This window comes from Marmota monax, unplaced genomic scaffold (genome assembly GCF_021218885.2).
Source record: "Marmota monax isolate L192 unplaced genomic scaffold, Marmota_monax_Labrador192_F-V1.1 WCK01_AAM20220418_F8-fsc00020, whole genome shotgun sequence".
Lineage (NCBI taxonomy): Eukaryota > Metazoa > Chordata > Mammalia > Rodentia > Sciuridae > Marmota > Marmota monax.
In genome coordinates this window covers 143,596-171,131 of record NW_026692912.1, presented here as the reverse complement: position 1 = coordinate 171,131, position 27,536 = coordinate 143,596, and the positions used below count along the sequence as shown (strand labels likewise).

General features: G+C 34.6%; 2 protein-coding genes across 3 annotated transcripts; both read left to right on the top strand.

Annotated features, from left to right (window-relative positions):
- Positions 1 to 26,528, top strand: LOC124097382 (olfactory receptor 13C9). Of its 2 annotated transcripts, XM_058581595.1 has the most exons (5): positions 1 to 35; positions 1,810 to 1,868; positions 2,656 to 2,690; positions 18,808 to 18,896; positions 21,097 to 26,528. In XM_058581595.1, the coding sequence occupies exon 5, from the start codon at positions 21,116 to 21,118 to the stop codon at positions 22,070 to 22,072; it is 957 nt and encodes a 318-aa protein (XP_058437578.1). In that variant the 5' UTR covers positions 1 to 35; positions 1,810 to 1,868; positions 2,656 to 2,690; positions 18,808 to 18,896; positions 21,097 to 21,115; the 3' UTR covers positions 22,073 to 26,528. The 2 variants fall into 2 exon arrangements, with proteins under 2 accessions (XP_058437578.1, XP_046307798.1); XM_046451842.2 differs by lacking the exons at positions 1 to 35; positions 1,810 to 1,868; positions 2,656 to 2,690 and adding an exon at positions 11,439 to 16,017.
- LOC124097190 (olfactory receptor 13C7) lies at positions 2,684 to 11,433 on the top strand. Its single transcript, XM_058581594.1, has one exon. It carries the CDS (start codon positions 2,777 to 2,779, stop codon positions 3,737 to 3,739), a length of 963 nt encoding a protein of 320 aa, XP_058437577.1. The 5' UTR covers positions 2,684 to 2,776; the 3' UTR covers positions 3,740 to 11,433.
- Positions 26,529 to 27,536: the final 1,008 nt, after the last annotated feature.

Sequence of the window (27,536 nt, the reverse complement as noted above, 5' to 3'; positions counted from 1 at the left end):
CACTACCTACGTGGAGTTTGCATCAGATCCCACAGGTAAAGGGCTCAGTGCCACAAGATTGTCCCGTACTTTAGATGCCAAAAGCAAATCTGAGCCTCAGGGACTTCTGACCAACTGGGTGCATGTTGAAAGTTCCTTTTGGTATTATGTTTTTTTGAGTTCTTTATATATCCTGGAGGTTAGTTCTCTATCTGATGTGCATATGGTAAAAATTTGCTTGCATTCAGTAAGCTCTGTCTCTACCTCATTGATTGTTTCTTTGGCTGACTTTTGATTTATTGATTTCTGATTTATCGATGATTAAATATTTTGATTTATTGATTCTTGATTTTATTTCTTGCACTTTAGGAGTCTTGTTAAGGAAATTGGGGCCTAAACTGGCATGATGAAGATTTTGGCCTTTACAGTGGCCACATCAACCTACTTAATTCTTCTGTTCATTGAACATTGTTTAGAGTGAAAAATTCTCAACAGTTGCATTATGAGCCAGTATACTGAGCATGTCTTTGCATATAGTTAACAACTCTGAGAATTGATTTTCAAATTTTATTTATTGAAGAAAGTCATAACATCTTTCATGGCATATGTTGCTTTTCTATGCTGTATTTCTTCCTCAATGACATTTAAAAATATTTTTCACTGACAAAAATGAATCATATTGTCAAATTTTATTCTCTTTTTTTTAACACTACACATAGTGATTCCATTTAATTTCAGAATTTGAAACAAAAAGTATATTTTGTAATATCCATGTAAAAGAATTGAATTTTCATGAGTTAACATTCATTTCAACAGATAGTCAAGGCAAATGTTATTAATTATAATAACATTTAGTTAATAATTATTTCAAGTCAGAATTTATTTTCCTGTTCTAAAGTAAACTATGGTTTTTCTCAGCCATTGAAATTGTTGCATTTCTATTACTTTTTGTGCCAGGCCATTGTGAGCTTAAGTAAAGGAAAGGTTGGATAAGTTTGGGACCTTGTGTATATACTTGAACAGAGACATGGATAAGCAAAATTAAAATGACTGTGCTTATAGTTATGTCTGTTTAGAGGAACCAATGATACCAGAATGATGCTTATGGGATCTGGGACTCTAGTACTGAAGGTCAAAGTAAAGATAATTGGCAATTATCGAGAGCAAAGTATCATTTTGAACCAAGTGTCACAGATTTCTGACATATCTCTCCATTAAATATTGTCCATTCTAATTTCTATCTCTTGATCATTTTACCTGGGTAGTAGTCATTTGCTCTTCCCAGAGAGTGTGAGCTGGAAAAATTATTGCTGGTTTGCAAGTTATACAATTAAATTGTACTAGCTACTTTGTTTTAATTGCTTCTGAGGGACTTTATCCCAAAATTACTAGGAAGTGAACTTTAAATTACTTTGGGGATTAGAAACATTCTCAAAGCAGCAAACACTTTAAGTTGCTTTGGTGTTCCATTGGCTGATCCTTTAAAGGATCCTCTAGTAGTAAAGAAGACTGTGAAGAGCCCCAGCTTTCATCATTACTGGAAGTCGTTTCTGTTTTGCCACTGGTTAATTGGTTTTTCCAATGCCAGCAACTTGATTTTAATGAGAACTGGGAAGTAGATAGTTCTTATTTATTTTGCTGAAATTATTGAAGTGGAAATTATGAGACTAGCAATCTTGTAAAAATGCAGGACTTCTGGTTTTGGCATTTTAATATAGAAACACTCCATATTCCAATGTAATGGGGATACAAATAATTATAGAAAATTGCTACATTAAGAATTTTCTAGTGGCCTACTCCTTACTGTCATAAGTATTGCTAAATATGCAGGGAGAAGACCCCAGCTCTGGTGTTAGAGCAGAGGAAGCTGACATCTGTGCAAAGAGGAGGTAATACACATTTTCTCCTACCTGAAGGTAAAAGAGTAAATCTCTTGTTACTGAAATTTTGTAATTTGTACATTTATGATTGTAGCTTGACACTGGGCACTAGTGTTTTCCTGAGGTCAATTTATTATTCATTGTGTGCATCAGGCAGGACAATATAATGTTTTACAGATACTTCCTGATTGTTACTCAAAGACAGAAAGAAAAATCGTTCTACCTAACAGTGTTTCTTGTTTTGTTTACCAACATGCTGTAGTTAATATTCTTAGGATGTTGCAGGCACTTATAGTTCCCCCAAATTAAAAACAACCAAAAGTCCTTTTTCAAAAAATACGTCTTCTTTTCTATTTGTCCTTTGAGCTCCAAAACTCTTCTGAAACTGAGGTTAAATTACCTTTGGAGCAGGATTTACATATGCTGCTTTGCTTTAATAACTGAAGAGCAGTCATTTTTGTTAAGGATATCATATTGGTTATTCAGAAAAAATTGTTATGACATACATGATTTTTAAAATGGTCAAATGCTTGTTGGCCAATGTTATTTGATACATTTTAGATTTATTCTGAATTATTTGGTCAAAATACTAATGTGACATTACATTAAAGTAATTTTAAATTCATAATGCAAATGAGTTGCATAATTCTAACCCAGTTGCATGTATTCTTAATCTATTCTCTAAGAAGGACATTTAATTTAGAGCTAAACCTCTTTTATGAGATATGAAAGTCTAACTGATCTTAACTTCAAGGATAGTAATGTATTCTTGTGTTATTTGTATATTCAATTATAGGTCTTTATTGCCCATGAGGGAATCCACTTAAGAAGGTAAACAGTTCTTACAGACACTCCTGCAGCAGATCACATGCATTCTAGCTGGTATAGAATTCCTGTCGGTGAAAGAAAATATTAACATGGGAAAATACAATCAATCTTCTGTGACAGAATTTGTCCTGCTGGGGCTTACAGGTTACCCAGAGCTTGAGGCCATTTACTTTGTGCTGGTCCTTTGCATGTATCTGATGATCCTGTTGGGAAATGGAGTCATCATCACTGTTAGTGTCTGTGACTCCCACTTGCACACCCCCATGTACTTTTTCCTCAGTAACTTGTCATTCTTGGACATCTGCTACACTAGTTCTTCTATTCCCTTATTTCTCAGCAGCTTCTTAACTTCAAAGAAAACCATCTCCTTCTCTGGATGTGGAGTGCAAATGTTTCTCTCCTTTGCTATGGGAGCCACAGAGTGTGTCCTTTTAAGTATGATGGCATTTGATCGCTATGTGGCCATCTGTAACCCTCTGAGATACCCCATCGTTATGAGCAAGACTTCTTATGTGCCCATGGCTGCTGGGTCCTGGATCGCAGGGGCTGTCAATTCTGTGTTGCAGACTTCGCTTGCAATGAAGCTTCCTTTCTGTGGTGATAATGTCATTAATCATTTTACTTGTGAAATCTTGGCGGTCTTAAAATTGGCCTGTGCTGATATATCCATTAATATTATTAGCATGGTTGTTGCTAATGTGATTTTTCTTGTGGCCCCAGTACTTTTTATTTTTATATCATATGTTTTCATTCTCTCCACCATCCTGAGGATTCCTTCTGCAGAGGGAAAACAGAAGGCCTTTTCCACGTGCTCCGCCCACCTAACAGTGGTTATTATATTCTATGGGACCATCCTCTTCCTGTATGCAAAACCCAAGGCTAAAGACTCTTCAGGGGCTGACAAAGAACAAGTCACAGACAAAATCATTTCACTCTTCTATGGAGTGGTAACACCCATGCTCAATCCCCTCATCTATAGTTTGAGGAACAAAGATGTGAAGGCAGCTGTGAAGAATATACTGTGTCGCAAACCTTTTTTGCAAGGAATGTAAATGCTACTCTATTTTTTTATTGTTTTACTCTAAATGCAAGGGTAGTTTTTACTTGGTGGTTCGAAAATAAATATAAGGACTAGTGGTGCCACTAATTTTTCAAATTCTTAATTTTTTGTGCCTGATATTTAAATGAAAGAGAAATGTAGGGATAACCTTTTCCCTTCACAATAGGTTGAAGAAGAGGAGAGACAGAAATTTATGAATAAAAAATTCTCATCCAAATCTCCCTCTTTCTCATGGATAATGAAGTTTAGTTTAACTCTGAAATGATGAGTTCTATAATCTTATGTAAAGGGAAATAACATTTTAATAACTTAATCTCTTCTATGTGAATCAGTTTTATAGTCACGTCATTCTTAGAAAATCTAGTAGGAAGGGTCTTGTTAAGGGTCAGAGTACTATATAAATTCAAAATAAAGTGACCCATAATGAGATAGATATGGTCATATAGAGGGGATGGAGGAACACTTGGGTATTGGGTACCTTGACTGGACATATGTCATTTTCATTGAAAAATATGAAGCTATATCCCCTAGGTCTGATTTCCTTTTGGTTACTATCTGGCAAGCACCCCACCTACCATGAAAAGACACCTGGGGCAATGTCACCTTTTGTTTATCCAGCTGACAGTGAGTTTTGGTCTATCTTGTGTTTAAGTCAGTGAGCAGTGGTATCTTCAAATAAGAAATATTGTTATTATCTTTTAACATTGTTATTGTTTAATGGCTGAAAAATTAGTTTCTAAAGAATTTGACAAGGTTCTCTAAGAACACAATAGTAATTTACTAATGATAATTTAGTATAGTTTAACAAATTAGCTATTTCTGCAGTTACATGAATTTCCTGTAGAATAGGAGCTTTCCTTTCATTCATTCAGTTATTTGTTACTTATTTAATCAACAAGTATTTATTGATACCTGTATTGTCTCAGGCACTGTTCTAACTATTGAAAAAAATAACACAACTAAACAACCTGGAAAAACAAAAATACAGAACATGAGGAAGACTTTTTTTTGTTTTTGTTTTTTGGAATATAGACTAACATTAATTAGGGACAAAAATATAAAAAAAAAATTACTTCTCCCCAGTTGGTCTTGGGTCTTGGTTGGGCTGAGCAGAGTAATGGGTAGACTTGGAGCGATTAATTAATTAATTTATCAAACCCATTGAGTTACACTCCCAGCCCTACTGGGAGTAATTTAAACGTGGTCATATGCTATCTTCATATGAAAGTATTTGAACCATCTTTGAGAAAGAAAGAAAGGGGTTCAGTGAGAAAGAGGGGGCAGTGGAGTAAGGAAGAAAGCAGTGCATACTAGAGATTTCAAAGACAGAGAATGAGATACTGCAAAAATGGAATTAGGGAAAAAGGAAAATAACAACTAAATAGAATTTTGGGGAAGTTTAGATGCTGGTTTTGTGTGGCACTACCTCATTGAGTCTTAGTAATCTCAATAAAGATGAACAATATTCTTTAAGACATTTTGTGATGGATTCAGTTTCTTTTTGCAGTTTTAACATTCTAAGACTGGCTATAGATGAGCATAATTTGGGTATGTAACAGACTTAAGGGGTGATGGTGGTGGTGGTGGAGATTCTCAACTACAGTGTAGCATGTGAAGAGTTTTTGAAGGGAGTATGTAAAATTTCCCTTGAAGTGGGGGTGGTGTCCCAGGAAGGAAAGGGCGACTTATGCTTAGCTGAGTTGGGAAATATCTCAAAAGACATTTCAGAAGGACAAGAACGTAAAAGAGAAATTGTTATAAAGCATCAGAACAGTTGTTTTGCCTCATATGCATGCTGACATTTCTCTGAAGGAGAATTAATACGTTGATTCTGAATTTTGTTTTTGAATCAGGATTTTTCATGTGCTGCAAACTGAATTTCCTTCGAAAGAAACATTTACTCCAAAGTATTTTTAGAGTACAACATTTTCTAAAAGGTCAACCTACAATATTTGGAATTATTTTAAAGATTTTTATTAAATTTTGAATATGAGTTTGTAGTAACATTGGGGCAAAATACAAACCAAGAAGAGTGATGATATATTAAGCAACAATAGCATATATTGCACTTCATTAGCCACCCAAAGTCAAGATTTTATGAAGAGAAAATATTTAGAATAAATTTACATATTTGCTTATGAATGAGAGTCAGTGATTTTTATATATATATATATATTTTTTGCCAATTGATTATCAGAGAATATTGTACACTTCTATGCTTTTTGTCTTGCCCAGACCAGATGACTTTTTCAGTTTGTTTTAGTCAGTCTTTTCTTACCTGTTTCCTCCTATGTTTTAAGGTAAGCTGATATTTTACCAACAGTGTTTGGAATTGTGATTTTGGGGATGGAATGATATATAATATCCACTTTTCTTATTTCAAATACCTGGACTTGTATTTTTACTATCCTTTTTCAATTTTAATTAATTAGTTCATTCAACAGTTAATTACCGTCAACCATTTATTTAACTTGGCATTGGACTTTATATAATGAACACTTAGCCATGGTTCTGACATTGAGATTTCAGAAGCTAACAAATGGTTATAGCATAAAAGAAAAACCATGGTAGTAAAGGTAAGGGTCAGAGCAGCACAGAGTAAGGAATAACCAACTCGAGGGCAATATTAGAAGGCTTTGCAGAGATTGTGACATTCTACCTGTCCCTTCTGACATTGCTAAGATTTCACTAGGGAAGGAAAGTGACAATACAGAGGAAATAGCATTTGTTATTATTGTCCTTAGGTGTGAAAGAACGTGGAGTAATTATAAAACTACATGGTGAATGAACACAGTATGTGTGAAAGTAATGGGAACAAACATGGTCATGAAAAGAAGATGAAATACCTAGCCAGAAACATAAATTGGAACTAGATAAAGTCCCTGGGTAAAATATAAAAATAATGGTAAATAAGTTAATGTATCAAAGATTTTCCAAATGGAAGAGGCCAACAAATATAATTTGCTCAGAAGCCATATGTGTTGGATTTTCTTGGATAAGATTAATTTCACTTTTTTAAATCTTGACCTTGTAAGTTTACTTGTTTGTACTACTTAGACAACTTATTTCTACATTTTGTGAGATCATTTTCATAAAGTGATGTAGTTAGATTAATACTAAAATTTCTAACTCTAGCATTGTTTCCACACATATCTTCCTTTCTTTGCTCTGCTTGTATTTAAAATTTTGCCTCAAAATATGTCAGCTTATTTTATTTATGAACTCAAAGGTGTCAGTTTCTCATCATTTCTTCCAGCACCAGTGTCCACTCATCAATTTTCTTCATATATTCAAGCACCTTATTCCTTAGGTTACAGATAATAGAATTGAACATGAGGGTAACTACACAATAGACCAAGTCTATTAGTTTGTCTGAAAGAGATTTTTGTATGTTTGCTTCATTTACATAAAACATATTTCATAAAACACAATCTCCTCTCTCATGTGGACTGAGCATGCAGAAGAAACCTTTTTACTTCTTCCAGCTGAATTGATTTCAGTATAGCATGGGTGGTAAAAATATAGAAAGCAGAAATTAGCAGTAATGGAGTAACTGAAAACATTCCATTGCCCAACACATACTATCGTTCTAGGAAATATGTATGCACACTACTTTCATTAAAGATACTATTTCAGAAAAATGATCAATGAATGACATTTCTTCCACAAAAGGACATTTGTAATGTTAGTACATTTATGCCAGTTTGTTGAAAAAGCCTAATCCATGAAGAAAAGCTGCCTTCTAAATACAAGGACTCTTATTTATGATGATGGGAAAACTTAGATATTTGCTGATGGACACATAGAAGTCATACGCCATCACTGCCAGAAGCACAGTATGAACCCCATGAACTGGAAACAGACACTTACGTATTACATCCCGTGAAAGAGTCTTTTTCTCTGATAAGAAGTTTATCAGTATTGCAGAGACAACAGGGATGAAACCTAGATGTTCAGAAAGGAGGGGTTATATACTTAGGTAGGAGGAAGTAGAAAACCTAGATGCTGTTCCAGGGAAGGATTATATGATTCCAGTTACATCACTAAACATATGACAGAAAAAAAATTTTTATTTAATTCTGGGTATTCAGAAAGACCTCACAGGATGAACTCAATTTCAATCGTCCAATTTTTTTTTCATTTTATTTTTCAAATCCAGAGTAATTCAGAAAAGGAAACAGTGTGTGAATTAAATGAGTGATTCCATATCATGTGAATTGGTAATTGAAGTAGGAGGTCAGTCCTACAACTATGCTATCACTACCTGGAACAGTGATAAAAACAGAGAGATTAGTTCATGAGGTTCTCCTAACTTATGAAGCAATTGAGCTGCTTTTGTAGCTTGCTAAATGTACAACTTCTGTATTCTATTTTCGGAGACTGTGATGCATGAGATTTAAAGGAGGGAAGAACCCTTTGTATTTTTATTTTATGCTTTTGTTGGTGCATTTTAGTTATAAATAATAGTGGGATTTATTGTAATATATTTGTACATGCACATAACATAATTTGGTCAATTTCACTTCCCAGTACCCCTTTTTTCCCTCTCACCTTCCATTCCCTCAATTACCTTCCTTTATTATCTGTTTTTGTTGATTTGGTTGATCCACAAATTCCACTTTGAGAATAAATATTTTAGAGAAGGCAGGTCTGCTGCAGTCTGGCTGGGCACAAAATAACCAAGCCACCACAAAAGCCTTGTAGATTCAAACAGCAACTCTTTATTCCCGAACTCTCACCGGCACTCTACACGCACGTTCTGGGAAAATACACTCCCTCCACTGGGCTCTGCATACCAATACTCTCAGAACCCCGCAAGAACTCAACGGGAACTCTAGGAGTGGGCGCCTGAGGCAGCAGGATATGCCCTAATCCCAGCAGGATCCGCCCTAAACCTGGAGCCACCCTATTCCAGCAGGATCCACCCTAAACCCAGAGCCACCCTAATCCCTGAGCAGGGTCACCTTTCAACCCAAAAATGCCATGCGTCATCCCTACTTGGCTATGGCTCTCAGCATCTCCCCCGTTCTGTTTAAATAAACAACAAGCAATGTGGCTTAGGGACCGTGCCTGTTAGGTTGTCCAATTCAACATATGGTCCTTACCCGTCATCGGATGAGCTGACCTCTAGGCATCAGCCTCCTGTCTTAGGTTGGTACCACTGCAGTTGGATCATACCCGTCACTGACTACCGGTCCAGCATACAGCCATACTTGTGGATAGGCCTATGCACCAGTGCGGGGGTGAGGTTCTTTGCCTCACCTCTGTTGGCCCCCAAATTTGGCCTTGGTGCCAGTGGGGGGGTGAGGTTCTTTGCCTCACCTCTGTTGGCCCCCAAATTTTAGACCATCACTAGCAGAAGGGAGGAGGATACAGAAATGCCACGACACCAAGCCATTGACGGCTCCTTTGGAAAAATTGTATCACTGGTGACACCATCAGCAAAGATAGGCCAGCACTACCACAATTTGCTGCACCAACAGATAGTTCACAAAGCATACAAGTGATACATAGTCCAGGCAAGTTCTGCAAGCAGTTCAAAGCGGAGGAATCTATCAATATGTCCATTTCCTCCCAAAGTAAATCAACTCCTTGATTGAGCATTACTTGTTGAGTTATTATTCACTGATGCATCAGTTTATACAGTTTACTGTGATAACTATCATAGAAGCTGTAGTTTGGTTTTATCTTTGTCTTCACCGGCACTGGGATGAAGATAGGAATTCTGGCGATGATGCTAAAACGAAATTATGTAACATTCCAACAGGTACTAAGAAAACAATTTTCTGAACAATTTACATTATCCTGAACAGAATTATTAAATATAATGAAAAGGAAAGGTGAAAGTAAACAAACAGATCTGTTAACCTCCTTATTTGTACACATATTAAAACAATCCTCAACAGCTGTTTACCCAATTTAAATTAAACCATTAAAATCATGTGAAATAAAAAATATTCGGATCCATTTTTCATGAGCGCTCCTCATATATGATATATGGACATACGCACATACAGACATACAACACAAAACACAAGTGTGCACAGAAACGTACAACACATAAGACAATAGTAAAGTCCTTGTAGCTTTACACAGGTGAAATCTCTATTGCAATGTTTAAAAACTCCATAGTCAAAAAATAAAACTGATCAGAAAAACATTAACCTAGGTCTGTATGAGCTCAAAAAATAAAATAGAACTTTATGATGTGGAAAAATGCAATAATAAAATAGATATTGAAAAAAGCATCCTGGTTAATCACTGTCACAGATGTAAGAATAGCCAAGCTGGAGCTCTGGATATCAGCTGTTATGGATTTGAGTCAAATCATCTCCTTTTTGGTCTGTAGAAATCACTTTGGTTAGTCTCTCTGGAATCCAAATTGGCTGCTGTTCTCCCTGTGGAAACACACAAACAGAACCCCGACTCCAGACAATCACTGGGTCAGGACCTTTCCATTGTCCTGTTAGAATATCTTTCTAAAGTACCTTAGGCTTATGTACATTTTTTGGACACATATGCCTTTCCGCAGCACTGAGCCCTGATGAATCCAAATTTAAAAGTTTAGAGTAAAAAGGGTTATTTTAAGTTTATCTTTGGGGGATATATACCCCTTCCCAATTCCCTCTTTTTGCTTTAATAAGTACATTTTAATAGTTTGACGAGCTCTTTCAACTATGCTTTGTCCCTGTGGATTGTATGGGATTCCTGTTAAGTAAAACATTAACTGATTTTTCTTCAGGGATGATGTTCCAAAATATCCTATATGCATCCTTTGGAAATTTAAAGATCCTTTTAAATTTAAGTCTTCCAAAAGCATTTTGCCTTAGTTTTTAGAATTACTTTAGTCCTTTTAATTTTTTGATGTGGTTTTAAACCAAATTCCTTCTAGTTTAATGTTTTCTAAATTGGCTCTTGTCTGCAAATTTTAACACCCTCATCTGAGACTTCTAATTTCTGCACCACCAGAAATTAAAGTTGATGGGCTTCTTGAAAAAAAATACTAATAATCTCCTTGGTCTTCTATTTTATCCAGTATTTGACTTTAAACTTCTCTCTTCTACCTTTTTCTGTCTTGAATATCAGTATCTAATAGTTGTCTTAGCTTTTTGCATTTTTTATCTGAAATACCTTTATTTGACATTTTTAACCATTTTTTATCTTGTTTCTATCTTCTAGTTTTCTTTTAAGGTTTTTACATTCACCCTTAGTTGCTTTTTTTCCTCCTAGTTTTTTTTGTTTGTTTCCTATTTTGTGGGTCTAAAATTCTTGTCTTCCTACATCTTTTTTATCTTCCTACATCTTCTCTTTTTTTTCACCTTTCTGTACTTCTGTCTTCAAAGTTTTTCACTTCAAATTTCTAATATTCTTTCTTCAAATTGCTTTTATCCTATTATCTTCCCATTTTCATGTTTTTTTTTAAGTAATGCTTTTAGGATTAACTAGGCTTTGAATGACACAATCTTTCCTCCGTCATGAAGGCATCTTAACCACCTTCAATTTAACCTTTTAAAGCCTTTTGTAACTTACTTAGACATTTTACAACTTTTTACTTTACCACACAAAGATTATCTCATCTAGAAACATTTCTTTTTCTTTTAACCTTCCATATTAAAATATATTTCCACATCTTGAATCTTTTAATATCTCTTTTCTAGCCATTAACCCTTTTTATAAATTCACATTCTGAAACAACTCTTATAAAATTTCTGATTTGGACAAATTACTAAAAAGGATTATTTTAAGTTTATCTTTGGGGGATATATACCCCTTTCCAATTCCCTCTTTTTGCTTTAATAAGTACATTTTAATAGTTTGATGAGCTCTTTTAACTATGATTTGTCCCTGGATTGTATGGGATTTTTGTTTTGTGAGTAAAGCAATTTTTTTTCTGCCATGAAGGTATCTTGACCACCTTCATTTAACCTTTTAAAGCCTTCCAATTATCATCTATACTGCACTTTTAAATGTACTTTTTCACCACCTACAGCTTCACTCTTTTAAACGAGGCTTAGATTCTGTTTAAATCGCTTTAATGTTAGTTTACATGGCTGCCCTTCAACTAAAGGCTTTTTTTTTTTTACTCCATTAAGAATCTTTGTCTCAATCTGCCATGTACAAATACCTTTTTCTTCTTTCTTCCTTTCTCAACCTTTTAAAGTAAGTCTAGTTTCCTCAAAATCTTTTTAAATGGCATTTTACAACTTTTTACTTTACCACACAGAGATTATCTCATCGAGAAACATTTCTTTTTTTTAACCTTTATATTAAAATATATTTCCACATCTTGAATCGTTTTTAGCCGTTAATCCTTTTTAAAAATTTACATTGTGAAACAACCCTTATAAAATTTCTGAATTTAGATAAATTACTCTAAATATTTTCATTTTTTTATGGTACTATAATACTATAATTGAAACCCAACTGAAACTTCTTCTACTCTTTGTATATAAATTATACCTGATAGAATCTTAACTCTTAGTAACCTTGTTTCAGCAAAGATACAGACACAAAGCAATATTAAACATTTTTCCATTCACCAATTTATGAAAACACACATAATGTTTAAATATATTACCTTATTTAATAAGTAAAGAGTACTTGATTTTATATTTAGTGGTTGATATTTTAACACTTTAGCTTTGTAAATTAATCAAATGTCTGTAAAAACCAAGATCTTAGACAAATGTAGTAAACAGAACTAGCCATCTCTTTCTTGTTGAAGAAAAATCCTTCTACAGGATACCATGATGGTCCCATTGATATACTTAATAACTCGTCTTTAAAAAGCCAAGGGCTACATTTTTGTATTGTATCAACATATGCCCTTATTGTTCTTGGTCTTACTGGGGTGCCTCCTTCCTCTCACAATTTCTCTTCCTCGGAGGCGAACAACTTCAAACCTTGAGTCAACCATTTTCCCCAGTTTGCCTGAGAAAGTTCTAGGGACAGGCAACTTGAAATATAAACAAAATAAATCAAAACAAGAACACATTGTTTTTTGAAATGGTCACCCATTCTTTCGCTCTTCCTCAGGGACGAGCAATTTCACTTACCTCCAAGCTTCAGGCGTTCCCCGTACGGGCCACCAAATGCTGCAGTCTGGCTGGGCACAAAATAACCAAGCCACCACAAAAGCCTTGTAGATTCAAACAGCAAATCTTTATTCCCGAACTCTCACTGGCACTCTACACGCATGTTCTGGGAAAATACACTCCCTCCACCGGGCTCTGCATACCAATACACTCAGAACCCCGCGAGAACTCAACGGGAACTCTAGGAGTGGGCGCCTGAGGCAGCAGGATATGCCCTAATCCCAGCAGGATCCGCCCTAAACCTGGAGCCACCCTATTCCAGCAGGATCCACCCTAAACCCGGAGCCACCCTAATCCTTGAGCAGGGTCACCTTTCAACCCCAAAATGCCATGCATCATTCCTACTTGGCTATGGCTCTCAGCACATGTCTTAATATGTTAAAAATATTTACTTTATTCTATATCATACCAATCATTAACAATACCATTGATTTAGGGGTTTATAGTTTACAATATTTTCATGTTTTACTCATTTTATCAACCCTGTAATTCTGTGAAGAAAATGAAATCCAGAGAGGTGAAGTTTACTTAAAATCATAGTGAGTAGGCTGTTATTAAAATTGCTTTTTCTGATTTTAAATCTTGTGTATTTTTTAGTGCATTGTAGTTATACATAATAATATGCTTAATTTTGACATATTCATAAATGCATATAACAGTTTTCTCCATTTAATACCTGGTACCACCCCATTTCTTCCCATCCTCCCTTACCCTGATCCCCTTCTTCTACTCTACTTATTTATAATTGATGCATTATAGTTCTATATAAAATTATAATGAATTGTGGTATATGCATGCACTTTTTATAATCTAGTTAACTTAATTTTCCCCCTTTTCCTCTCCTTCTCCTTTCCCCTTAGTCCTTCCTTCTACTCTATTGATTTTCCTTCTGTTTTCATGAGGTTTATCTTTTTAAACTCCTTTTTTCCCCCTCTAACTTTTGCATAGGAGATAAAACATTTGACCATTGATCTTCTGAGTCTGGCTTATTTCACTTACCATAATGTTCTACATTTTCATCCATTTAACAGAAAATGTCATAATTTCATTCCTTTTTATGGTAGAATAGAACACCATTGTGTATATACAATAAATTTCCTTTATCCATTCATCGACTGATGGCCACTTAAGCTGATTCCATAACTTGGCTATTGTGGATTGTGCTGCTATAAATGTTGGTATGTATGTATCACTATATTATGCTGATTTGAATTATTGTGGATAAATACCAAGGGGTAGAATAACTAGGTTGCTGCCCCTGACCTGCACAGACAGCTGAACTAAGGTCGCTCGTGTGAATTTCCAGGGACACCAAATAAAACACAGACACACACTTTACCTTTAAACAAGCTTCAGGACGGCTTCTCTGCTCTTGGCCTCAGGCTCCCCAAATGGGAGAGCAAGAGAAAGTCATGAGAGGCTGGCAAGAGACAGTGAGCACATTTGGAAGTGGGCTTTTATTGGGAGCACCCTTGTTCTTAGAAAGTTTCATCCAAAAAAAGGCCAGAGGGGCAGGGTTACAAGGGACAAGTGAGTGTAATTCAGCCCAAGGGGCATTGCCTACATCTGAAGACACACCCTCAACTTCCTGAACCAGGACAATGTCCAGATGACTATGAAATGTAGTGCTGGTCAAAGCCTCTGGCCTCAGGACGGAAGGCACAAGTCATTCAGAGTGGCTCCCCACACTAGGTCATATAGTGGTTCCATTCCTAGTTTTTTGAGAAATCGCTCTATTACTTTCTAAAGTGGTTGTAATAATTTGCAGTCCCATTGACACTGTGTAAGTGTACTTTCCATGCACCCCTGATCCTTGACAGCAATTGTCATTATTCATCTTCTTCATGAATGTCATTCTAACTCAAGTGAGTTGAAACCTTAGTGTAGGTTTGATCTGTATCTCCCTAATTGCCTAGGATGTTGAAGATGTTTTCACATATTTGTTGGCCATTTATATTTCTTCTTTTGAGAAATATCTCTTTAGATCTTTCACTCATTTATTGAGTCGATTATTTATTTTGAGTTCTTTTTATATTCTGCTTATTAATTCCCTATTGGAAAAGTAGCTGGCAAAGATTTTCTCCCATTCTGTAGGTTCTCTTTTCATGCTCTTTTTCCTTTGCTGTGGAGAAGCTTTTTGTTTTAATGCATGCATTTTTTATTATTAGACTTTATTGTTATCCAACAATTATGGATGGTGCCTAAGGGCTGGGAATCAGGCATCTTTTAAAATAATATTCTCCAGGTGATTCTAAAGGGCAACCCAGGGAAAAAAACATGGATATGCTTGAGTGATTCTTAAACTTTAAAATTTCTAGCAATCACTTGGGGAATCTTTGAAAATAATTCTGATTCAGTGGGTCTGATGTCAGTCCTGAGATCTTCATTTATTAACATGCTCCTGGGTGATGTTGATGCTGCTTGTCTTCAGAACACGATTGCGTAGCAAGGCCTTTCAGACCATCTGTCTCCTATGTCTTGGAAAGCATCATTGGTATGTTATGTGGATGGCAATTTGTATTCCAAGTGAAAGAACATTCTGGTGACACTTGGAGGTGAGACTACTGTGTGGTTTATTTTGGTTTTGTGTTGCTAGATTCAAGGAATAGAAGCAATCACATTGCTTTCCATGGAGCCTGCATTCTGTTCCTGTCCAAGAAAGTCATTCTTTGTGCACTTGATGAATTGTAGTTAGAGCCATCATTTTCCTAAGGAAGGAATTTTGGTTTGGCTCAAGTACCTGAGATGTGCACCCACCAGTAAGGAGCAAATGATTTTAGTCTTTAAAAACTTAATTGGTAAATGTTAGCAGTTGACCTTCCTGTTTATAGTAAATGAATCATAGAATTGTATTCTACCTCTGCTACAAAATATAGTCCTAGATAAATAAATTAACTCATTCAATGGATGATTAATGAATCAGAATCTTCAGACAATAGTTTTGGTTATTATGTAGGATTTGCTATGTTGGTCATTTGTTGGCAGGTTATGCTACTCCCTAATTAAATCATGGTCCACATAAAAGATGATTTCTTATCCTAGTGGTTCTTGAAAGGACTCTTATCTAATTTAAGTTTTATTTAACTATTCAGGCTTTATAAACAGAGCAGTGAAGAATGGAAAGGCCAAGATTCACTCCTATTTGGTACTGTTTGTGACTGGAATTTGATTGACTGTAAGTCACAACCAGCCTACTATTAGTGTACCCAAAACACTGAGGCTTTGAATGAGCATCAATAGTTAGGTTTGTACTGAAGCTAATAAGAGAAGGTATGAGTCACGTGGGATTTCTTTTCATGTAATTTCTCCAGAATGTTTGGTCCTATTTACTTTCAGACAATAAACAATTATTTTATGCTGATAAGGTTGTACATTTGGCACTCTAACATCCTTGAAGTAATTGCTGCCAAAAGATTTTACTTGAAAACATCCCTATGGGATCCACCCATCTCTTTAGGTGCTTTTCAGAAAAAGATAATTAATTGCACAGAGGCCATTAACTGTATTTCTTTTGCAATGCTAGAATAACTCTGTTAAAAACCAATTGATTGATTCCAAATGTTTGACCTTTCAAAAGAGCATAGTGTTGAATATCTTTTTGCTAGAAACCTTCTCTACATTTATGTTTACTTCTCTAAGTTGGAGTCACAAAATTTGTTTGGATAAAGAGAACAAAAAAATATTAGACTAGGGATAGTTACTAATAAATGATTTCACATAGGCTTTAGGGTATTGGATAACTTGGCTATCATTACATGTTACCCTTCTATAATCATTTGATGATGGAGAATTATGAAATTGTCATAGTACATTCACTTAATGGACTATTTGTAATTACTAAATAGATTTTTTGAAGAATTTATATCATTGAAAAAATACTTATACTAGTATAGTTAAATAAAAGAAAGACAAAAACAGAATTCTGCATTTTTATCCAGAACAAGATTTATCAAAAAAATTACCATGGTATCTTTTCTAAAATTTCCTAACTTTGAAAATTAACACAGACACATTTAGATAGAACAAAACAATTCCACATAAAAGAAACAAATGAAGATGATACCTAATTACATTAGAAAAATTGATTCAGTAAATAACGTAAAAACCTTAATATAAATGATTAGGCAATTTCTTCACATTTGTGTATGTTACACACTGAGGCTGTGTTGCACTTCATGCTCATTGATGTTTCCCACATCCTAGATTGTGGCAGAAAGGATAGTATACTTTAAAATACTTGTTATCGAGGGGCAAATTTGCTTTATAAAATTATCACCTGTGTCTAGCTTAAATGAGAGATTGATAAAAGTATAAGTTTTATTTAACTATTGAGGCTTTATAAACAGAGCAGTGAAAACTGGATAGGCCAGGTTTCACTCCTATTTGGTACTGATAAAAGAACAATTAAAACTTTGCCAAAAAACTTGATTTTTAAAAGTAAAATAGATTCTAAAAAAGAAAACCACAATAATTGGTTGTTGTTCTGTTCCTAAAAAGAAAGCTCAGCCATAAGGTGGAGAGACTTGAGAAGATGGCCAGGAATCAATTCGTGTGATCAGGTTGATCAATAAACATTACAAACAATGAGGAACATTCAGTTTTAACTTATTTCTTCTTATGTGCTGTGATTTTAGTGTTTTGTGGTTAACAAATTATATTCATTATTTGAGTGGAGTAATTCAATGAAGGGGGATCATTACTGCAGGAGTAGAGATCAGATGGCCAAGGGGCGCAGAGTGTCTGGAACTTACACATATTTACCATTGCCAATGTATTAAATATTAATTATGCCAATGTGATTAATATAGGTGATACATATATCCCATTAGGTAAATTTTTTGGAATACCCAATTAGAATGAAGTTACAAATTACCTTTTAAAACACTATAAAAAACTGAATAGCTTGATATCTTTTAGGTTTCCTTCATACAGTTCAAAAATTTCTTAATTTGTTGTGAATTTCAAAATGCCACCTACATTTACAATCTGTTTCAGAGCCAAATATTATTAGTATAGTAAAACCATTTTCTTCTTTTACTGATTTATCAAATATGACTTAGGTACAGCTAGGTGTGGTGGCACACACCTGTAATCACAGAGGTTGGGAGGCTAAAGCAAGGGAGGATTGTGAGTTCAAAGCCAGCCTCAGCAAAAACAAGGCACTAAACAAATCAATGAGACCCTGTCTCCAAATAAAATACAAAAGAGGACTGAGGATGTGGCTCAGTGGTCAAGTTCATTCCATGAAAACCAAAGGGGGAATATACAATATGAACTCTCTCTATATATATGTATATATTATATATATGTAAAAAATTAAATAAATTAACATATATAAAAATTTTATGACAATGCATAAAATATGTAAGATATTATTATTATTAATAACCAAGAATTAATAAAGAATTCATGTAGCCTAATAACTTCCATTTACCAATAGGACATAATAAGATAGATGAACAAATTCATTTGGAATAAGAATCTGAGGAGTATATAGAAACTTGGGAATGGGGTAATGAATGTCCTCAAGACTTCTTATTTGTTATTTAAAATACAGTAATGTGAGCAATATAATTAAGTCTTTAGGGTATTATTCTTGAAGTTTCAAAAAGTTTTGAACATCTTTCCCCTGAAGCAATTTAACATTTTGGCTTAGAAAATTGCAGAAGTCCCTAAGAGCATGAAATATTTAAATTGCCTTCCTGAGCCTAAAAAGATTCTTTAGAGAATTTACTGGGCCTTCACGATGTGCCCCATTCTCAGACTGAACTAGTGAATATTTGTTCTCCCTTCCCTTCTGAACTAGTGAAATTAAACTGTACTTCCTTTGGAAACACTTTTGACTGTAATGTACAGAAAATTTTGAAATAATTTGGAAATGGTAACTTTGTCATCAATATTTTCCAAATTCTATGTCCATCTGGCTCTCCAAAGGTAACACTTTTTTTTAATTTTTTTTTTTTAGAAACCCATCAGCCTCATAGAAACTTTTGTAGACTAGCCTGAAAATCAAAGATCAAGGAAAAATTTAACTATGTGTGGCAGCCTGACTAGGTAAGACTATCCCTTTAGAGATAATTGCTGAAAAAATACTAATAACTAACAAATAAAAGAAAGAGTCAGTCTTTATGAACTGAGTTGAAAGAACACATATGTTGTGAGGCTGGACTATTTTCTACTAGAAATAGTGTGTAGGGAATAGGAATAAAGATTCCAAGAGAAAGGTCTTAAATAATAGGTAGAAAATTGGGGGGGGGGAGGGAAAAACAACCAAAAGAATAGTTGTAAATCCAAAGCAATATGAACTTCTAAAACAGATGGTTGTTTAGGTCTAATAGGGAATAAAGATTTATTTGGTCAGAATGTATTTCCTACTCCTTGCTTCACTACAAGTGTCTACACTTCAAATTTATCATTTTCTTTGGTTCTATGAGGTCACAATAGTTTGCAGATCTGAACTCTTGATCAAAATATAAAGCAGGTTGTTTTCACCAAGGTCTGATTTTGTAGCTATTTGCCACTTAGCACCAATTCAGCTTTGTTGGGTTCACTTTAGCAAATGTTTGTCCATAGTAATCATGAGTAGACAATGTTTTACCTTGTTCCTGTCCTAGAACCTTTACATGGGCAGTTTGGAATGTGTCATTTCTTGTTCTTGAATACATCATTGGATTTGTGAAAAAAGAAAATGAAGAGAAACAATGAGTCATTATCTAACATGAAGAAATTCTGACTTATGTTTGCATAAGTATTTGGAAGCTTGTTTTGAGTATTTCATTTTGCTGTTGTTAGTGATGCATTTCTATGATAATTTTAGATATTATATTTGTATTACACATACATTTAGATTTTAGATGAATGAACTGCAATAGTGTTTATTATCAAATGTCAGTCTGTGAGTTCCTTGTTTCAAACTGCCGTGGACTTTTGTTATAATAGTATAAGATTATTCATTGCAAAGTGAGTAAACTTTTGCTATAGTGTGCATCCATCTCAAATCATAGATGTGATGAAAAATAGTAGATTGGATTGGTTAAGGAGAGATGCCTGACAAAGCGTAACTGAGAAATAATATTTGAAGATACTCTTGTAGAAGGATGATGGAAGAACAAGTCACCAGAAGATGAAGGAAATCAAAATAGTACTTGCCATGTGCTATGTGCTTTACATACATTACCTAATTTATTTTCGGAAGGATCTCATAATGAGGCTATTAAAATCTCCCTGTTATGCATGGGAATATGGAGACTCTGGGAAGTAAATTACCCAAGACCATGGGACTAATGACTGACTAAGATAGTATTTAAATGCATGTTTTTTTTTCTACTAGGAAAAGTGGACCTGACATGATAATAAGTTGTATGGTGGCAGTATTTAGAAGAATGATTCTTAAAGTAAAATTGCTTCTTAGCCACCATGTATCAAGGAGTAGGAATTTGGGTGGTGTTCTCTATAACATAGAATTAAGAAGGCAAATCTTGGCTTGAGATAAAAAAGAAATATTCATATTTAGTGTATAAAAAAATCTCAAAGCATAAAGGGTAAAGTAGACTGAAAGAAAAAGACTCTAATAATGGCTAAAGGCAGAGCAGTGTGGGTAGTTAGAAGAGGAGTGAAATAGGTGAAAGCCCTTAATTCAGACTTTGCTCTTGTATAAAGTTTCATTAGGAAGGGGAAATGTCCTGTGTTAAGTGCCTGTTTGATTCCAGAAATTACTTTTTGTTTTGTGAATTGATTGGATCACTTTCAATGGATTCTGTGCTGAACAAGGATATAACTGGAAATTCGTATGTGTTTATGCATGTATATAGGATCATTAGGAAGGGGCTATTTTTGAGAAAAAATTCACTGAGGTGGTTCATGACCTTCTGAAGAAGGATTTGGAGGTGATGAACACCATTCCTAATTCTTGGGTGATATAATGGGTATTTTAGTAAAAACATTCAAAGTGAGAAGTTTATAGAATTGCCCTGTTGGAAGATATATTCTTAGTGAAGAAATTATTATTTAAAAAATTCTTTGAGGGATGTGGGGATAAGAAAGAATGTAGAATGAAACAGACATTATTACTTTATGCATGTATGTGACTGTATGCCCAATGTGATTCTACAATATGTATACTCAGAAGAATGAGAAATTATGTCCCATCTACTGTCATATATAACTAATTAAAACAAATAAAAAATTTTAAAAAGAAGAAGAAAAGTCCTTACTATAAAAAATAAAACATAAAAAATTCTTTGAATTCTTACAGGTGAAAGAGAGATGATAAAATGGGATGGGAAAACCAAACCATTCTGGTGGAATTTTTTCTGAAGGGACTTTCTGGTTACCCAAGGCTTGAGGTACTCTTTTTTGTACTCATCTTATTAATGTATGTGGTCATCCTTCTGGGCAATGGCACCCTCATCATACTCTCCATACTCGACTCTCGCCTCCACACCCCTATGTACTTCTTCCTGGGGAACCTCTCCTTCTTGGACATCTGCTACACTAGCACCTCAATTCCTTCCACTCTGGTGAGCTTCCTCTCAGAAAGAAAGACCATTTCCTTCTCTGGCTGTGCAGTGCAGATGTTCCTTGGCTTGGCCATGGGGACAACAGAGTGTGTGCTCCTGGGAATGATGGCCTTTGACCGCTATGTGGCCATCTGCAATCCCCTGAGGTATCTCATCATCATGAACAGGAATTCCTATGTGACCATGGCAGCTGGCTCCTGGCTTTCAGGGGTTGTCAACTCTGCAGTGCAAACTGCATTTGTGGTACGGTTGCCTTTCTGCAGGAATAATGTCATCAATCATTTTTCTTGTGAAATTCTGGCTGTCATGAAGTTGGCCTGTGCTGACATCTCAGGTAATGAGTTCATCATGCTTGTGGCCACAACGTTGTTCATTTTGATGCCACTGCTCTTCATTGTTATGTCTTACTCATTAATCGTTTCCAGCATCCTCAAGATCCATTCCTCTGAGGGGAGAAGCAAAGCCTTCTCTACCTGCTCAGCACACCTGACTGTGGTGATAATATTCTATGGTACCATTCTCTTCATGTACATGAAACCCAAGTCTAAAGACATACTTAATTCAGATGGTCTGGATGCAACAGACAAACTTATATCCATGTTCTATGGGGTGATGACTCCCATGATGAATCCTTTAATCTACAGTCTTAGGAACAAGGATGTGAAGGAGGCATTAAAAAATTTATTGAGCAGAATATTAATTTGCAAGTGAATGTATATATTGTGCTGTGAACTAATTGGACATTGTTCAAACTTGAGAATTACATTGGAATTTTGGTTACTTTAACTTTGCTGTTTTGTGTATTATGTTAAAATTATTAGATGCTCATAAAGATTTTTCAAGGTACAAGACAGTAACATAAGATGTAGAGAGAGGTCACCTGCCATCAAGATATGGGTACTTGCAAACTTTTTGTTTTCTTAACATTCTGTAGGTTTTTGCAGTATCAAGGTAGGAAGTTGTGTACCTTTTTATGTTTTTTTGTGCATAAATACAGTATTTCATAGGCAATAATGCATCAAATCCTTAAAAATTAACATAGCTCTCTATTGTGAAAAAAAGTCCCAGAGAAAATACCCAAATGCTTCACTCATATTTTCTATTAGAGAGCTTCTATTGCAGTTTTGCATTAATCTACAAATCTACTTTAGCCATCACATGCTATTTATTTATTTATTTGGCACTGGGTATATAATTTAACTCAGAGGCAGTTTACCATTGAGCTACATCCCGAGATTTATTTTTTTATTTTTTATTTTGAGACAGGGTTTTACTGAGGCTAGCCACTACCTTGCAAGACTATGTTGAAATATTTAAACCTTCAGTTCAAGTAGTTCTTCTAGTTGATAAATTTATTTCTTGTTCTTCCAGTAATTTACCTCTAAACCAGAGGTTGCTTTATAGACTGTAAAATTAATAGCTCGTTGTGTCTCTTATACTTATAGCCAGTCTTCACATATCCTCATTAGTAACTTAACCTCCAAAAAGGCAGTTACCAGTAAGTAACCACTTTGTCACAGAAATTTATTGACTCCTTGATATGCACTGAAACACAATATGTGGATATGATTTCTAGGTGTGAAAAAATGATTACTAAGATTAAGTGTAATTCAATTCCTCTTGTTCAGATAAAGTGTCATTACATTTCTTTAGTTTAACATTAGGAAGAAAACTAATATTTAGCAATAAATTTTAGGAACAGGTCAAATTAAATTTTCCCTGAAAACAAAGGTTGAAATACTGCTCATTGTGGAGATACACAAGATCCTAAAGATCTGCTTCAGGATTTAGAAGGCAATTTAAATATTCTGCTATTAAAGACTATTCTGAACATCTGTGCACAACTTTAAATTGCCTCAGAGATGAAATATGAACAAAAGTTATGAAACTTCAGAAATAATGCCCTGAAGAGCTAACTACAAGAGGTCTATGACTCTATTTCAACTCTAAAATCAGAAGGAAGTTCATGTATTTTCATCGAAATTTCCTCAGCTGAATTCTCTCAATCTTTACTTCCCTCTGTCTCCAAATCCTACACAAATATTTTGGAAGTATAATTATTGACTGTATGAACATAAAATTTTCATTCACTTTATAGATTTAGTTTAGAGTAAAAGTTAACATTTCGAACACTTATTTTTGTTAATTGTAAAGGTAATACATAGTGTAGAAAGAATGAACAATTAAAAAAATTTAAGGAATGGAAGAAAGTAAAGGAAGGCAGGGCGGGAGAGAGACAGGGAAAAAAGGCAAGCAAAGAAGTTATCTTCTAGCAACACACAAAGGTAAACAACAAACACAAAATATTATAATTGAATAGCTTAGTAATTACCACAGCTCAAAAAGATCACCAAGGTCACAGATCTCATCAGAAAACAGATAAGACATGAACAGGGGTAATCTCATTAAAAAGAAGAGCTTGGATGCTCTAATAAGATTTGGATAGCATTAGAGCAGATTATGCTAAGTGAAGTTAGCTAATCCCCCCAAAACAAATAGTCTTTGAAACCCTAGAACAATTAGACAAAAGAAATAATTTAAAGTGAATAGGAAAAGCTCAAACTATCCCTATTTGCCAATGACATGATTCTATATTTAGAAGGCCCACAAAACTCTCCCAGAAAGCTTCTTTAACTCAGAAATGAATTCAACAAAGTGGCAGGATATAAAATTAACACACCTAAATCAATTGCATTCCTATACTTTAGTGATGGATCAGCCAAAAGAGAAACTAGGAAAACTGTCCCATTCACAAGAGCTATCCCATTCACACATAACAAAAACAAAACAAAACATTCCAAAACCAAAACAAGAAAACTTGGGAATTAATCTAACAAACAGGTGAAAGACCTCTACAATGAAAACTGTAGAACACTAAAAAAGAAATTGAAGAAGACCTTAGAAAATGGAAAAATCTCCCATATTCTGGGTTAGGCAGAATTAACATTGACAAAATGGCCAAGGTACAAAAAGCACTATACAGACTTAATGTAAATTGTATTAAAATTCTAATGATGTTCTTCATACAAATAGAAAAAGCAGTCATGATATTCATTTGGAAAAATAAGTGACCCAGAATAGCCAAAGCAATTCTTAGTGAGAAAAGTGATGCAGGAGGCATCACAATACCAGACCTTAAATTATACTACAGAGCTGTAGTAACAAAAAGCCATGGTACTGGAAAAACAGACATGAAGACCAAAGGAATAGAATAGAAGACACAGAGACATACCCACATAAATTTAGTTATCTCATTCTAGACAAAGGCTCCATAAACATACACTGGAGAAAAGATAGCCTCTTCAACAAATGGTCCTGGAAAAGTGGAAATCCATAGATAGTAGATTGACATTGAACCCATGTCTCTTACCTACATAAAACTCAACTCAAAGTAGATCAAGGACCTAGGCATTAGATCAGAGACCCTGTACCTACTAAAAGAAAAGTTGGCTCAACTTTCCATTGTGTCAGCTTAGGAACCAAATTCTTCAATAAGACTCCTAAAATGTAAGAATCAATAAATGGGATCACATCAAACTTAAAAGCTTCTTCATAGCAAAGGAAAAAATCAAGAACATTAACAGAAAGCCTACAGAATGGGAGAAAATCTTTGCCACCTGCACATCAGATAGAACATTAATCTCCAGGATATATAAAGAACTCAAAAAACTTAACACCAAAAACAAACAAACAAACAACCCAATCAATAAATGGGCAAAGGAACTGAACAAACACTTCACTGAAAAAGAGAGATGAGTGGTCAAAATATATGAAAAAATGTTCAGCATCTCTAGCAATTAGAGAAATGCAAATTAAAACTACACTGAGGCTGTGGGGAGAAAGGTTCACTTATACATTGCTGTTAGGACTGCAAGTTGAAGTTGGTACAATCACTATGGAAAGCAGTCTATATAGAAGGTTCCTTAGAAAACTTGGAATGGAATGACCATTTGATCCAATTATCCCACTCCTCGATTTGTATCCAAAGGACTTAAAATCAGCATACAGTGACACAGCCACATCAATGTTTATAGCAGCTCAGTTCACAATAGCCAAGCCATGGAACAAACCTAGGTGCACTTAAACAGATGAATGGGTAAATAAAATGTAGTATATATACTCAGCCATAAAGAAGAATGAAATTATGGTATTCACCAGTAAATGGATGGAACTGGAAAATGTGCTAAGTGAAATAAGCCAGTCCCCCAAAACCAAAGGCTGAATGCTCACTTTGATATGTGGATGATAACCCACAACAAGGAAGGGTAGTGAGGAGAAGAATAGAAGTTCATTGGATTAGACAAAGGAGAATGAAGGGGAGGAAGTGGGGATGGGAATAGGAAAGGCAGTACAACGAATTGAACATATGAATGAATCAAAATGAATGCTCATAAGTGAATAGACAACCATAAATGAATAGACAATTCCACATCATGCACACACACACAAGAATGGGATCTTAACTGGAATGGGTCATACTTTATATATGTATAATATGTCAAAATACTCTCTACTGTTACTTATATCTAAAAACAACAAACAAAAAGAACTTTAAAAGTGATTTTTAAGTCAAACTCTGTTATTTATAAGTAGTACTTGAAACAAAGAAAAAGTTTAAACTAAAAAGTTGTAGAGAGATAAGCAGAAGGAATCTAAAAGAAAGTTCTAGTTAACTTTAAAGTATCAAATAAGATTATATGTTAATCAGTGATAACTGTCATAATTCATAAAGAAGATATTTCAGTAATAAAGCCATATACACAAATCAACACAGAAGCTAAACTCATTTAAAAAAATGATTCTAGATTTACAAGAAGAATTGAATTACAAATATTTATCCAGAATTGATTAAATTAGGGTGGCAGGAAATTAGAATTATTGAAAAGATTGTGATAATACAAAATAAACTTATCATATGTATACATGTTGTGTGTATGTATGTAAAATTATATGTTTCTGAAAGAGAAATCACATTTTTTGGTAGCATTTACAAAATAGCATAAAATGAGAGTTGCCTATGTATGTGTTCTTTTCTCGTGATGAGACATTTCTTTTCCATTTTTTAACTTTTAAAACATATATCATGTAATTGACTGTCAAAAAGTTCATAAGTAGAGAATTATAAGTCCCATTTTCTTGTAATAAAATGAATTATAGGTTCCCCAAAGATCATTTTGTGTATTCTTTCATGAGATAATTAGTAAGCTGCAGCTATAGAGACACAGAAGACACTCAGGAAAATAAAGTTTATTGTACTTACAGGTCCTAGCGACCAAAGAATGACACATCATGCAAGACACATAAGGAAGACACAGGCATGGTCAGGAGGCAGAAGATAGGAGAAAAGGGAAGGTCGATGTCACAGCCTTTATTAAGATTTCCATAGAAAAGTCAAGATTTCCTGTTCAGGGCAGGGTGAACAGCACAGACAACTTCAATAATCTCTTCAGGCTTTAGTGCCAAGGGGAAATCCCTACTTGACTGGCACTTGGTCCTAGAATGACTGAGGCAGAGGGATATTGCTTCCTGGGTATATGGGACAGATAGAGGAGTAATGGCTCTAAACTAGTTAGTTTGAAAGGCATGTTCCCAGCTGGGCCCATTACTATGTCCAAGAATTGGCTAGACACTGGAGGGTCTCCAGCCAGAAAGTTTTTCTTTAAGATGTCAAACATCTTAAACATAATGAAAAGAAAAATTTAAAACCGTGGTTACAGCATGGTATTCAATTTGATTCATTCCTGTTGCTTAGTATTTCCTTAGCACTGTTCTAGACACAGTTGAATTGGTGAACAGAACAAACACTCTTGCTCTCCTAGAGCTTCCACCTGATCCAGGAAGCCAAAATACATAAAAACCAAACCAAACCAAAGTTAATATTGAGTGTTAGCTACACTGGAATAACTAATGTCTAAGAAATTTATAAATGCTGGATAAATTAAACAATTTTTAATGAATTTTACTATTTTTAAGGAAGTCAGTATATGAAGAGTTAAATTTCTAGAGAAAAAGGATCATTTAAATGAGCTAAATATTTTGTGCTCCTCTTCTTCCTTCCTGTGGATTTACTGTTTCTTAATTGTTGCCTCCTAATGGGTGAAGGGCTGATGATAAGAGGGAGAAAAGTGAAAATAGATTTTGAAACTATCTGAAAAGCTAAAATTTGGATTTTGTA